This window comes from Tachysurus fulvidraco, chromosome 6, assembly GCF_022655615.1.
Source record: "Tachysurus fulvidraco isolate hzauxx_2018 chromosome 6, HZAU_PFXX_2.0, whole genome shotgun sequence".
NCBI lineage: Eukaryota > Metazoa > Chordata > Actinopteri > Siluriformes > Bagridae > Tachysurus > Tachysurus fulvidraco.
Genome location: NC_062523.1, coordinates 24,051,278 through 24,066,277, shown reverse-complemented (window position 1 = coordinate 24,066,277; position 15,000 = coordinate 24,051,278). Strand labels below are relative to the sequence as shown.

At 44.7% G+C, this 15,000-nt stretch overlaps 1 protein-coding gene across 2 annotated transcripts in view; it reads left to right on the top strand.

Annotated features, from left to right (window-relative positions):
• dcbld2 (discoidin, CUB and LCCL domain containing 2) overlaps positions 1–13,739 on the top strand; it is a 35,307-nt gene extending 21,568 nt beyond the window's left edge. For both annotated transcript variants that reach the window (XM_027143584.2, XM_027143585.2), the window contains exons 4-15: positions 1,552–1,603; positions 1,691–1,763; positions 6,935–7,068; positions 7,179–7,219; positions 9,156–9,371; positions 9,904–10,028; positions 10,489–10,636; positions 10,729–10,848; positions 10,985–11,078; positions 11,496–11,542; positions 11,739–11,852; positions 11,971–13,739. In XM_027143584.2, the coding sequence (XP_026999385.1) occupies positions 1,552–1,603; positions 1,691–1,763; positions 6,935–7,068; positions 7,179–7,219; positions 9,156–9,371; positions 9,904–10,028; positions 10,489–10,636; positions 10,729–10,848; positions 10,985–11,078; positions 11,496–11,542; positions 11,739–11,852; positions 11,971–12,344 (1,538 nt within the window). In that variant the 3' untranslated portion in view covers positions 12,345–13,739. The remainder of the gene's footprint in view (positions 1–1,551; positions 1,604–1,690; positions 1,764–6,934; positions 7,069–7,178; positions 7,220–9,155; positions 9,372–9,903; positions 10,029–10,488; positions 10,637–10,728; positions 10,849–10,984; positions 11,079–11,495; positions 11,543–11,738; positions 11,853–11,970) is intronic.
• Positions 13,740–15,000: the final 1,261 nt, after the last annotated feature.

Below are 15,000 nucleotides of genomic sequence, written 5' to 3'. Positions count from 1 at the left end.
GAGAGGGGGAGAGAGAGATCCTCTTTCAGATGACTCAGGATGACAGGAGCAGACAGTGCCAGGCTGTGTGTTTGAGTAATGGACTATATTACACCACACTCTACCACAAGATACATCTCGCCTTCCTGTCTCACACACACACACACACACACACACACACACACACACACACACACACACACACACTTTTTTGTGGCTGTTATTATTGATTGATGAAACCCAACACACAGCTGATCCACATTACTCCATTACTCCATTACAGTGAGAGGGGAGATGTATGGCATACATAAGTAACATCTGAAGGCTAGAAACCACACACACACACACACACACACAAACACACACACACACACACACACACACACACAAACACACTACACCGGGATCAATAACATCACCACAGCAACACACTGAACACTGTTCTATCTGTAGGAGAGAGAATTAATGAGCAGCCCAGAGAGCTCAGCATGGAGCGTTGCCAGATTTAGCGGATTCTCTCACATTTCAGTCACAGTGTGTAGAGAAAAACGGTTTGTGCTTGTAGAAATAATATAGTCTCGACGTTATTTACAGACATTAGTGCCTAATAAATGTGCATGCTCGTGTACAACAAGCCAAGCTCGTTTCTACGGAACAGCACATTGAGTCACTGTAATGGTGTGTACAGATTGTCTGATGTACACAATATTTAAGTCTGTAATTAGGTTCTGAGTAGCAGGAGCAGTAATGCTGTACGCAGTAATGCTGTACGCAGTATTTCCTCATTCAAAACATTGCCACCATGGAAGATATAAAAGAAGCAGTACACAGAGCAATCATCATCATCATCATCATCATCGTGGTTTAGAGATTATGGTTATGTACTGTAGCTGCGTCCCAAACGATGTACAGTACACTAGGGATTTACTCTATGCTCCATGTACTCTTAACGCCTGGTGTGTGAGTTTTAGAAGGTTTGTACGTCTTCAAACGGGACACTACTTTAAGCCGTCTCCCAGCAGATGCCGAATGACGTCAAAAGCAACGTAACGTGGTGACGAATCTTTTTCAAATGTTGAAAAATGAATCATAATTTGGGCTAAAAAACGTTTGCGCGTCGTTTCGTTCCCGCCGACGTGTCGTCGGCCATCTTGCCTGGTAGCCCCTCCCCCTCTTTCGCCTACATAAGCGAAGCCGTGAGGGAGGGTTGAAGTTCACTACTTGTTCAGTCTCAACTGTTTATATTGGACATTGACGTAGACTAGTGATCAAGTATGCGATATGGGACACACTCTCTTTCTTTATTTACAAACCTTCTTTTTTTATTTTTCTTCATTACGTCCACTACAAATCCAGATTTAAGCCGAATAGCCATGTCTCGAGGTTAATCCCAGCGTCACAACAACACGGATTCACATTTGAATGTAAAATAAGCAGCTGATGTGTATCTTATGTATGTCAGCTCAGAAGTAACCAGTTAGTCCACTGTTGTTACTGGGGATTATCGATAACATTTGGCAACTGTTTTTAGGTCATTAAATACGCTGGATGTTTTCTTCTTTCTCTCTGCAGATCTGATCTCCTGTTTGGAGAAAGGAAACGACTTTACTGAAGCTGAGTTCAGGTACACTTACAATAAACACACACACACACACACACACACACACACACACAAACTAAAATGTGCTGTTTTTTTTTCTCTTTTCTACAGTAAGTTCTGTCCTGCCGGGTGTCTGACAGACTTCGGTGAGGTGTCTGGGACCATACCTCATGGCTACAGAGATGTACGTGCACTGACTTGTACACACACACACACACACACACACACACACACACACACACCATGTATACACACACACCACAACAAAAGCCCTTTGATGCAGTCTGTTTCTCTCGTTCTCACTGTCTCCGGGTGATGACTTCATCCTGCCTTGGCTTCACGCTGCAGCATTAGTGGTCCCATGCCTATGACCTCATGACAGGCGCGGTTGATAGTTTTCAACATCAGTCTGTAGAGTCTGGAGCCAGAAAGCAATCGTTTCATTCCATCAGCTGCACAGGTCGACTGCATCAAAGGCCAAAACTAAAGGTTCCAGGTGGAGAGTTTTTGATTCTCAGGGTTGTGATCAGAAACTAATGATACGCTGGAGTGCATTTTACACACAGTTTGGGGGGAAAGTATTAAAAAAAAAAAAAAAGGTAACTGGTGAAATCTGTGGATGGACAGCTCTGTCTTTACATGTGTGGAAGTGCAAAGATTTAGAAACATTTAGAATTTCTCTTACATTTAGAACCAAAATAAAAACCTGTCATCAACAAGCAGTACAGTTCCTTACAACTTGTCAGGAGTAATGTTAATCTGGTCAGGACTTGCGAACATATCGATGGAATAGCTTGTGCACTGATATGGTGTGTTCCAGGTTTGTGTCCAGTTTATGGAAAGGGAATTAAAAGCCTAAGTACCTTATATCTTCATATTAAAACACTACATAAACTCAGTGTTTCAGGGAGGAAGGGCTGACATTATATATTCTATTTACTGTGTGCCTGTGTGCGCATGCGCACCTGTGTGTGTGCATGTGCACGTGCACCTGTGTGTGTGTGTGTGTGCCTGTGTGTGCATGTGCACCTGTGTGTGTGTGTGTGTGTGCGTGTGTGTGTGTGTGCGTGTGTGTGTGTGTGCGTGTGTGTGTGTGTGCGTGTGTGTGTGTGTGCGTGTGTGTGTGCACCTGTGTGCGTGTGTGTGTGTGCCCGTGTGTGCATGTGCGCGTGTGTGTGCATGCGCACCTGTGTGTGTGTGTGTGTGTGTGTGTGTGTGTGTGTGTGTGCATGCGCACCTGTGTATGTGCTTGTGTGTGCCTGTGTGCGCATGCGCACCTGTGTGTGTGCATGTGCACGTGCACCTGTGTGTGTGTGTTTGTGTGTGTGTGTGCCTGTGTGTGTGTGCATGTGCACGTGCACCTGTGTGTGTGTGTGTGTGTGTGTGTGTGTGTGCCTGTGTGTGTGTGCATGTGCACGTGCACCTGTGTGTGTGTGTGTGTGTGTGCATGCGCGTGCGTGTGTGTGTGTGTGTGTGCCTTTGTGTGCATGCGCGTGTGTGTGCCTGTGTGTGCATGCACACCTGTGTGTGTGTGTGTGTGTGCCTGTGTGTGCATGCATGCGTGTGTGTGTGTGCATGCACACCTGTGTGTGCTTCTCTTTGTGCGTGTATGTGTGTGCGCGCCTGTGTGTGTGCTTCTCTGTGTGTGTGTGTGCATGCGCATGCACACCTGTTCGTGTGTGTGTTTGTGTGCCTGTGTGTGCATGCGCACCTGTGTGTGCTTCTCACTGTGTGTGTGTGTGTGTGTGTGTGTGCTTCCTTGTGTTTGTCTGCGTGTGTGTGTGTGCCTGTGTGTGCATGCGCACCTGTGTGTGCTTCTCACTGTGTGTGTGTGTGTGTGTGTGTGTGCTTCCTTGTGTTTGTCTGCGTGTGTGTGTGTGCCTGTGTGTGCATGCGCACCTTTTTGTGTGTGTGTGTGTGCTGTATATGAGTCTCTATGGGAGATGTTAGGTCAGTGTTTGGCTTACAGGTTTTGTAATGCAGGCCAGCTGACAGCACAGTGATGTCGTCCTGTACTGATCTCCTGCACGCTGAGTATCCCAGGCCTCACACGCCTCTGTGTACACGAGAGCATGTGTATGATTTGTGGGAGCAGAGCGCGCACGTGTGCAGCTCAGCAGCTGGACCTGGCAGCATTTTTATTTTGCCAGTAGGAAGTGGTGTATGTTTTGCGGTGCGTGTGTGTGTGTTGAGCCTTTGCCTGATGTCTGCGGTCGGCCTGCGGCGGAGAGCGAAAGAGGGAGAGAAATGTCAGTTTTCAAACAGACAGCTCTCTTAATTCCAATGCTAGTTTGGCAGTGCCTGTGGGAACTGTGTGTGTGTGTGTGTGTGTGTGTGTGTGTGTGTGTGTGTGTGTGTGTGTGTGTGTTACCATCTGCCTGCCATGCTGCGTTTTAGCAATCATGTGTGTGGCCCTGTAATTAAAGCCAAACCCACAGCGACTCTTTAATGACACACACTGCTACAGTATTTCATTTCACCAACAACAGTGTCACTGTGGAATCTCTCCGAGTGACATCATCAGCCAAGCCATGTCTCTTGTGGCTTATGGCTCATTTAGTCAGCATCAACCATTTCAATCTTCTCTCTCTCTCTCTCTCTCTCTCTCTCTCTCTCTCTCTCTCTGTTGAAGGACATTACATAACATGTATAAAGCTCACTCTGTAATACAGGGAGATGTGGTAGCGTAGTGTTTAAACTGTTGAACTCCAGATCAGAAGGTTGTGAGTTCGAATCCCAGGCCCACCAAGCTGCTGCCAGTGCTGGGCCCCTGATTAAGGCCCTTAACCCTCAATTGCTCAGTTGTATAAAATGAGATAAAAATGTGAGGCGCTGTGGATAAGTTCGTCTGCCAAATGATCCCCCAAATTAGATGGAGGGCATCAGTGGACAGGTTTTACTAAAGATTAAATCATCTCAAAGCATTAGATTTCGCTTCGACTTGACCAAATCAGCACACTCTGTAGCTCTACATCAGTTGAATCTTTCTCCTTCTTGCTTTCTGCCGTCTATTTGCTTGGATTCGGTTCCTTGGCTGGTAACAAGATTTTCGTTTCTTTCATAAGCAGAGCTGAGAGCATGTTGCAGAGCTGATGCTACCACCACCATTCTTCATGGTAGGAACGTTGTCACCAGCAATTTGGGCTGTATTTAGGTCTACGCTAAACATTGTGCATATTTAATTCGATCTCCGTAGAGTGTCACTTTAGAAAGAGATCTGATAGTAAAGTATCGAAGTACCCCAGTACAGGGGGAGTGAATACTTTCTGGAAGCACCGGATGTAAATTATTAAGCTGAAAGCAGCTCATCAGACCAGAGACTAGCTACGGAGTCTCCGGCTGGAGACGTTCAGTCTGAAAGAGAAGAGTTTTCACAGACGACGATATTTTATGTGAAGTCTCTATTCTGTTCAGTGCCACAATTTTATTCAGATTCCATTCATTTGTTTTAGCACTTTTAACCATCCCCATTGCCCCAAAGCAGCTTTATAGCAGAATACAAACAAAAGAGAGTGAATGTGTGTATATATATATATATATAATAAATACTTACAATATAAATAAAAATAAATTAATACAATTAAAGTTTAAAATGAATTACAAAATATTCATTACTATTTATTAATTAATAATTTAATATTAAGGCCATCCTTAAAAATATTCTTGTTTGCCGTAACCCCACCGACCCTGTCAATTTAGGACCGACTCAATTTTTTTATTTTATGTTTTTTTTTTTTTTGCTTTAAGTCCGACCGACTTGCCGGTTGTACATTTGCGTTAAGACTGACTTTTTTTTTATACTTTGTTTTTTATATTAGTTTATGCAACTAATACAAAAGCAATAAAATAATACTAACGTGTTCGGGCACCATAATACATCTAAAAAATGCATTAAAACAGCTCGACACCGCTTTAACTTGGCACGAAGTTCTGGAAAAACTGTCCAGCATCAAAATAAGGTTTGCGATGATGTGCCCGAAGGCACGGGTTGAAGACCCAGTCAGTGACGTCACGATATGCTAATTTGTTTAAAGTCAGACCTACGTAATCATCATCACCAAAATTTTATTTTTATTTATTTATTTATTTTTTTAAATATATAGACCTACCTACAGACACCCCTTCCCTTTTTTTTTTGCTGTTACTGCAAACCAAAATATTATAATATATAATATAAGGATGGCCTTATATAAAATACTATATGGCTGTTATAAGAAATATGTCATGGCTGTTATAAAAGAAAAAAACAACAAGAAGAAACTACAAAGGATAGAAAATAGATTTAATGTTTAAAATGAATCTCCTGCTTACACAAGTGCACTATTTGTAGCACGTAGTACACAGTTACAGAAGGGAAATGATTTCTAATCACAGTATCTGCTGTCACCCAGATGAGGATGAGGATGGCTTCCCCGAGTCTGGTTTCTTCCTGATGTCATCTCAGGGAGTTGTTCCTGCTTTGAGACAATGTCGGTTTGTTGAACGCGTTATATACGAAGCAAACCGAGCTGGATTGGCTGACGTGTATTCGTTCTTACCTCCTTTATAAAACGTGATGTCTCATCAAGCACTACCATCAAGAAATACCAGTCCCTCCAGGATGTCGCAGAGTTTCTGGAATTGTTTGCAGCCAGAAATGTGAAACTCTCACTAGTGAAAACACAATGCGTGTTGTGACGGCTTCACACGATGCGTCTTGGAACAAACACGCAGGAAATCTACTGCAGTTCAGGTCCAAAAATCGAGCGTATTCGATCCTTTTGCCTTTTTCTGCCATCGCAGGATAGTGAAATCCTGGAGAGACTGGAAATAAAACCAGGGTATGTATCTGAGTATGTATAAGTCTCGATAGTTTGACCTGACTCGCGTCCTATGAGTGAAACACAGCATTTAGGAGCCTGGCCTTGTGACAGAGGAAGTGGGACATGTGGACAGACATGTGGACAGACATGTGGACAGACATGTGGACAGGGTTAACACAGAAATACAGAGCAATCATGGGGAAGTAATGAACACTGATGAACAGAGCAGCTGGGACATGAGGGGCATGTGGTAGCCCAGTGCTTCAGGTGTTGAACTACCAATTGGAAGGGTGTGAGTCCATTAAACTGCCACTGCTGGGCCCCTGAACAAGGCCCTTAAACCTGACCTGCTCAGCTGTGTAAAGTCGCCTGCCAAAATGCCATGGCATGCAGACCTGAGACCATCACACACACACACACACACACACACACACACACACACACACACACACATCTAGAGAAGTCTACATGAGTTGTACATGAATAGCTAAAGACGTGTGTGTGTGTGTGTGTGTGTGTGTGTGTGTGTGTGTGTGTGTGTGTGTGTGTCTAGTCGTCGTCTCTGTGTCTGGCCGGTATCCATGCCGGCGTGGTGTCGAACACACTCGGAGGCCGTGTCAGTGTAGTGAGCAGTACAGGCATCCCGCACTACGACAGCACGCTGGCCAACAACGTCACCTCTGTAGCGTGAGTAACCTGCTTCCTTTGTGCACGAGTGGATCTGTACATCATCGCTGCATCGGCAGCTTGATTGATTTTTGTAGTCAATCTCCATGTTTTTCTCTTTCTGTCTCCAGAGGGATCCTTTCTCCCAGTCTGTTCACCTTTAAAACCAGCGGTAAGTCTGCCGGACCTATCCAAGCCTGTCCTAGGTCTGTTACATCACAAAGCCTGCACAGTGCATCACCCCTCCTCCTGCTTCTTCTTCTTCTTCTCCTTCTCCTTCTCCTCCATCACCTTCTAAATCTTCTTCTCCTCCATCACCTTCTAAATCTTCTTCTTCTCCATCACCTTCTAAATCTTCTTCTTCTCCATCACCTTCTAAATCTTCTTCTTCTCCATCACCTTCTAAATCTTCTTCTTCTCCATCACCTTCTAAATCTTCTTCTTCTCCATCACCTTCTAAATCTTCATCATCTTCTTCTTTCATCTCTTCTTTCATCTTCATCTTCTTCTCCTTCATCCTCATCCCCTCCGTCATCCTCCTCCTCCTTCTCCTCAGGTCACCCAGGATCGTAATATGCAAACTAGCGCTCGAACGCGCAGCTACAATGATGTATCGTGTCCCGTAAGCATCCTGACAAACATTTAGTCATTTTTAGGTGAATAATTGTGTGTGCAATAAATCGAGAAATCATTCCGGTCGATCTTTAACCCGATCACATCTCCGGGGTGTTCGTAATAAACCGCACGGCGTCTCGCATTCGCAATACGTTACGGCGTAAGGACAATACGATTTGTCGTCCAGCCGCGCGGCTGTATTAATAACTCCTATTGTACACCGGAGTGTAACTGACACTACGTCTGTGGAGAGATCGGCCATGTACACAGACAGCTCCGCAATCATTGGCCTCCGCTCCAGAGACTCAAACCACCCAACGTCTCAGTATAACGTCTAGTGAGCTCGGAGACGGTTATAGAGTTACACAGTGATTTTCTTTTTTTTTTTTTCAATCAGTCTTTCATTTTGTAACCTTTCCTTCTCCTTCAGATTTTTAGCTGTGAGCACAGAGAAGAGAGGTTTACTGACACTACAGACGTGCCAGTCTTTTAAAGCTCTGTGTTTTAACAGTGCAGTACGTGTGCATCGACTCGAGTCCTTTTCCAACCTCTCCTCTGTTTGCCAAGACCGCTTGCAACATGTGGCTGGCGACGTGTGGCTGGCGGTAAGCTAATTTTAGTTGAAACCGACCTGTCAATCAATTTTGAATCCACTCTGTAGCGGTTACATTAGTGTAGAGTTCCGTAACATTCGGGTCCAGTCGGGTTAAAAAAAAATTGCCGTCGGGTCGGACTCTGGTGTAATTTTTCGGGTTTGTCTGGGGTCGGTTCTTTCTTAAAAAAATTAAATTACGCACGTCGGGTTCGGGTAAAAAGTGATTCGGGTCACTTCAGGACGAGAAGACCTCTAGTTCAGGCCGAGACGCATCGTGCGGCTTCATCATGTGTAGGAGCATGAATACAGCTGTCATAGAAAGTCATTACATCTGTGTCTTTACCGCTAAGAGTTTAAAAGCTCCCGTGCTTGAAGTTTCACCAATTCGAGTCATCAGTCTATTTTAAGTTTTGACAAATAAAAATAAATAAATCAAGCATGTTTGGCTGCAAGAGTCACAAAAGAACCACAAACACAAAATCCTGGAAGGACTGAATGAAAGCGAGCCGGGAAAAGAGCTGCGAAGTGACAGTGTGTGAAAGTGGCTGAAGCTTTCCTTCTAACTCAGAGGAGTGGATGATGCGTCTACGGCACAGTTTGACTCTGACACTGAAAATAAAATCTTGACGTTCAGCCTCCTGAAATTTGCACGTCGTTAGCGATTATGCTGTCGGCCCTGGAACGAGCGCTCCGACGTGCAGCTCCCGACACTGACATGGGAGAGAGAGGGAGTGGAAATGGGAGCAACCTTCCATTTCTACCCCAGAGGAGGGAACGTCTAACACTCACCCTTCTTGTGAAGGGTGCCAATAGTTTTGAGGGCTGAGTGGAGGTATGGAGGAGATGAAGCAGGAGGGTTTAGTTTATGTTGTTAAGGTTTGTTTCTTTGTGATTCTAGGCTGCTACGGTACACTGGGTCTGGAGTCAGGGGTGATCAGCGAGTCTCAGATCTCCGTCTCGTCTGTGTGGGAGTGGGGTCGTCATGGCGATAAGCCTTCAGTCTGGGCACCTTCAGGCGCACGGCTTAAAAAGCCCGGGCTTCCGTGGGCAGCCGCCGACAGCGACGCGAAACAGTGGATCCACGTGGACCTGAAGAGAAAGAAACGAGTGACAGGTGAGAACGGAGCACGTAGGGGCGGGGCTTAGACGTGAAAAATGCACTAGGTGCGTGTCCCGAATCACATGCTTGTGTAGTCTAAACAGTATGCGTAGCATTTTCACAGCGAAATTCCAACATGAAGGATGAACAAAAATGAAGTGTGGAATGTTGGACACTTCGAAGGTGCACTCGACACTCACGACGTGTCCGTTCGGGGGCCCTGATACCTGACTACACTCTGGTGAACATGGTATCTTAGAAATGTCTTCTAAATTAGCTCGCACTGTGGGATTTATTTTTCCATTTAACATTTGGTAAACATCCTGCGGCGGCACGTTATGACATCATTCGCCATCGACCGCGAACCTGCTTCTACTTCTGTTTAATAAAAACCCGCCAGAGTTCATCTGAGATGCTACGACCTTCCTAACCTTCATATACTAGTCTCTAGAGTGCATAGTGTAAGTGCACACATCATCATTTGGGATACATCATGTAGTGAGCCATAACTGATGGTAGTTAAGAACCTTTTTACTTCCTTCTACAGGAATCATCACCACTGGCTCCACTTTACCCGATTACCAGTTTTATGTGACTGCCTATCGAGTGCACTACAGCAGTGACGGACAGGACTGGACAGCCTATCAGGAAGCAGGCTCAAATCAAGACAAGGTATATAAATCTGTCTACGCGCTAACGTGTGTGTGTGTGTGTGTGGCGGGGGGTGGGGTGTGTGTGTGTGTGTTGTGACAACCTTTACAGACTGCGTGTTTCAGCAAATAGCACTAAGTGCACTCGCTAGTCTTTAATAATACATGGGCATCAATTGGCAGAGAGCTTAACGAGGAGCTCATTGATTGGCTGCGTTTAAGTGGAGGGTTGTAAACCGTTATTCTGGCAGTGATGTAATACTGTGCCGAGGGGACCGATAGCATCGAGCGAACCGGGGGAATAAATGGTAAATCTATTCGGTCGCTTCTGTTTAAATCGACAGTACAGACGGCTCGACCGTGCCGTAACGACAACAAGTCATCGATCGCACCAGCGACACAATGGGGCTCGGTCGAGTCGACTCGGTTTAAGGGCGAATGTTTGTAATTCGGTGGTCACAGATCACATGTGTTCATGACAGGTTTTCCAAGGGAATAGCAACTACCTTCAGGAAGTCCGGAACAACTTCATCCCTCCTATCGAAGCGCGGCTTATCAGAGTAACTCCTGTGCAGTGGCATCAGAGGATCGCTTTAAAAATGGAGCTGCTCGGCTGTCAGCTACCTACAGGTAGGACCGATCAGACGCCGGATCTGAGATCATCGCGTCATGAGACCTCTCGGCTTTCTGCTGAACCGCTTTTCTGTTATTGTCATATTCAGCGAGTCCACGCAGTCCGGGGCCTCCACCCAAAAAAAAAGACACAGCACCTCCGCCGCAGGAGCAGACGACGTACACGCCGAACGTCCGGAACACCACCATGCCTCCTCACGCCCATAACGGTGAGACGCAGCTACCGCACGTCAGACCACGTCGAGTCGTTCTCTACATTTCCTGTCGTTTTGTTTCATGTTGTTTTTTATGTGCTACTCTACTTCATGCCGCTGTAATCGCTGTCATGTTGTGCGTTCGTTCCAGAGGTTGCGTTAGTGGCCGTGTTGGTTCCCGTGCTGGTGGTGGTTCTCACTGCTCCGGTGCTGTTGATTGTGTGCGCGTGGCTCTGGAAGAGCAGGTCAGTAAGCCATACATCTCATTTACTGCAGTTGAATGAGGCATTAAAACATGCTAACGAGTCAGATAGCAGAGCACACGGTGCGACACTATTATATTACTTTAATCAGGTGCCATTAGTTATGACACCGACCAACAAATTACCCACCGTACTTTGCCGACTTGGGAATGGCAATCTGTTTTTGTAGCAGCTGATTAATTCCTCCTCCTTTTTTTTCTTTCTTTCTTGGTACTAATTATATCGTCGAGTGCAAAAGTTTGTGCCCCCTTCGTATAAGAACTGTTCGATCATAACGGGATGATTTCTTACTTGTGTTTCGAATTCCAAACGGATTGCAGTGTTTAGTTTGCAGTACAGGAGAGTCGCACATGTCCTGCTGAGCTACAGGTTTGATTTACTGTTTTCTTTCTGTCTAAGGAAAAGTCCCGAAGCGACGTACGACCTTCCACACTGGGACCGCACAGGTATTTTTACACACCTACGATGCTGCTGGCTGAGGTGTCTTTGGGTTATATGACGTGATGACACAAAAGAAAAGCAGCGACAAAGCCGACTGTGTGTGTGTGTGTGTGTGTGTGTGTGTGTGTGTGTGTGTGTGTGTGTGTGTGTGTGTGTGTGTGTGTGTGTGTGTGTGTGTGTGTGTGTGTGTGTGTGTCGCAGTGTGGTGGAAGAGCATGAAGCAGCTGTTGCCATCGAAGCTGGATGGGGAGGAGTGTGTGCGCTACAGCTCTTCTGCACGAACTGAGAACCAGAGACCACAGGTAGAACCTGCAGGTAAAGAAACGTACACACACACACACACACACACTCAGTGTTACTTCTTACACATTCCAGAGGATTACACACTACATATTTTTTTTACCTTGTCCATAATCCATGTCTATCTCTCTAGAATATGCTCAGCCTCTGGTAAGCGGTACCATGGCCTCTCTGGGTCAGAGGTCAACATTTAAACCCGAAGAAGGAGCCGACCCCGAGTACGACGCCCCCTTGACCCCCGAACAATATCACGCCTATGCTGAACCGCTCCCCGCCTCCGGAACAGAATACGCCATTCCCATCACGCTCGACAGAGCCAATCACATACCTGCAGGCACTCTGCCTTACCGAGGGCGGGGATTAGAAGCCCGAACGGACAGCCACCAATCAGGGAGCTCCGTCTACGACACGCCAAAAAGCACATCCGAACAAACCGTACCTACAGACGGCCAAATATACCAAGTGCCTCAGAATTCCCACAGTACACCGTGCCAGGAAATAGACTGAGCAGAACCGGACCACGGTGCTCAAGTATTGTACTAAGAATTCTGCTCCGGTTCTCAGACCGGGACGAGCGTGCATGTGTGAAAGTGCATGTTTGTGCTTGTAGCTGTATTTACATACATCTAGTCTCCTCTGCATGCCATAGCAGTCCTGTCACTGAAGAACACCAGGAATGTCTGAGAGAGAGACATGAGTGAGGCAGTGGGAGACTCTTACACTACTGTTTTAGGGTGTGTGTGTGTGTGTGTGTCTGTGTGTGTGTGTCTGTGAATGTTCTCTCATGTTAAACTGTGAGTCCCTGTACATTTTCTTTCATACTGAGAGGAATCAGTCCCAAAGTCTTACTCATAAGGGTCTATTTCACAACTTGGTGCATGCTCATGGTGGGTTACACTGTTTCTATTAACCTGTATCAAACGCAAAAGGATTTTTTTTTTTTTGTTCTTCTTCTCCTTTCACTTAAAAAGACACCCTTTTTCTCCCTGCATTTGAAAATGTAACGTAGCCTAAGCGGTCACCCTCGATAGGTTCCTGCTAGGCTGCGTGTTCCGTGTTAATAACCTACACGTGTAGGCTATTAGCTGGAAAAATGGTACATCAACTTTCTGAAGCGTTTCTCATCACCATCTATTCAAAAAACATGTTATATTTTTTAAAACTCCGCTCTCACACCTCAAAAAAAAAAAAAATCTGTCACTGTTCTGAAAAAAGGCGCTTTTTTTCCCATATTACTTTCCTGCTGAGATATGACGGCTATGCGGAGTGCCAGAACCAGGCCTAAAATCTCCAGCGCTCACGGATGCACTGTTGTCATAGATACACTGTAATCACGCCTCGGGGCGCCTTGCTGAATGTGACTCTTTCGTCTTGAATGAAAATAAAGTACGCAGCAAAGATGCCACCAAGCTTGCCATTAAGGAAATACACCTGGCTCGAGTCTCGGATTCCGATAGTGCTAAACAACGGTACCGTTCTTACATTCGACCAAAAAGTTACCTTCTACATGTACTTTATGCTCAAGTGTGATTTACTGTGTGAACATCTGATCGATCTGATCCTTATCTTTACATTTCACTCGACTTCACTGCAGTTCACTGAGCACAAAGTGTGCGTTATGGTACTAACATGTCAGTGGTCAGAATATTAACCAAAGTCAAAGCGCCATCACTGAGACCGTGTGCGTGTGTGTGTGTGTGTGTGTGGGACCTGTTTCAATGTCCGTTTTAATATCCACAAGTTTTAATCATGTTGATGAGGCTGTTTTTGTATGTCATGTGCACTGTATTCATAATTTTATAATTGTGTGTGTCTGCTATTCACTGTGAGTGACTGTTCGTACTGTAGAATGACTGTAAAGAATGACCGTATAGAGAAAAGTTTAATAAAAATATGATTACACATTGGTGTCCGGCAATATGTACAATTTTGTAATTAAGGATGGATTAGGTTGGAATATATATCATCGTCATATAATATTGTGATTAAATTGTACAATGATATTTTCACAGATATTAAATATAACAGGATTTAAGGTATGGACATGTGAGGTGATGTAAGGTAAGGTGAAATAAGGTTAGGCAAGGTGAGATTATGTCATATAAGGTAAGGTGATTGAAGGTAAGGTGATGTAGGGTGATGTGAGGTATAGTGATATAAGTTTTGGTAAGGTGAGGTACGGGGATATCAGGTGAGGTAAAGTAGGGTGACGTAAGGATATGTTAGATGAGGTAAAGTGATAAGGTAAGGTGATGTGAGGTAAGGATATGTTAGGTAAAGTAATGTAAGGTGAGGTGAGGTACAACGATATAAGGTATGGTAGGGTGAGGTGATATGAGGTAAGGTAAGGTAGGGTGATGTAAGGATGTGTTAGGTGAGGTAAGATGATATAAGGTAAGGTGATATAAGTTTATGTATGGAAAGGTGAGGTAAAGTGATGTAAGGTGATCTAAAATATGGTGAGGTAAAGTGATATAAGGTGATCTGTGATGTGAGGTAAGGTTATGTAAGGTGAGGTGAGGAACAACGATATAAGGTATGGTAGGGTAAGGTGATGTAAGGTAGGGTGACAAAGATATGTTAGGTGGGGTAAGATGATATAAAGTAAGGTGAGGTAAAGTGATGTAAGGATGTGTTAGGTGAGGTAAGATGATATAAGGTAAGGTGATATAAGTTTATGTATGGTAAGGTGAGGTAAAGTGATGTAAGGTGATATAAAATACAGTGAGGTAAAGGGATATAAGGTAAGGTGATCTGTGATGTGAGGTAAGGATATGTTAGGTAAAGTGATTTAAGGTAAGGTTATGTGAGGTAAGGTGAGGTGAGGAACAACGATATAAGGTATGGCAGGGTAAGGTGATATGTTAAAGATATGTTAGGTGAGGTAAGATGATATAAAGTAAGATGAGGTAAAGTGATGTAAGGTGATATAAGGTAAGGTGATGTGAGGTAAGCTTATGTCAGGTAAGGTGAGGTACAACGATATAAGGTATGGTAGGGTAAGGTGATGTAAGGTAGGGTGACATAAGGATGTGTTAGGTGAGGTAAGATGATATAAGGTAAGGTGGTATAAGGTGAGGTAAGGGGATGTGAGGTAAGGGGATGTAAGGTAAGGTATTTTATTGTCATTGTATACAATACAGTGAAATTTAATTGGTAAATC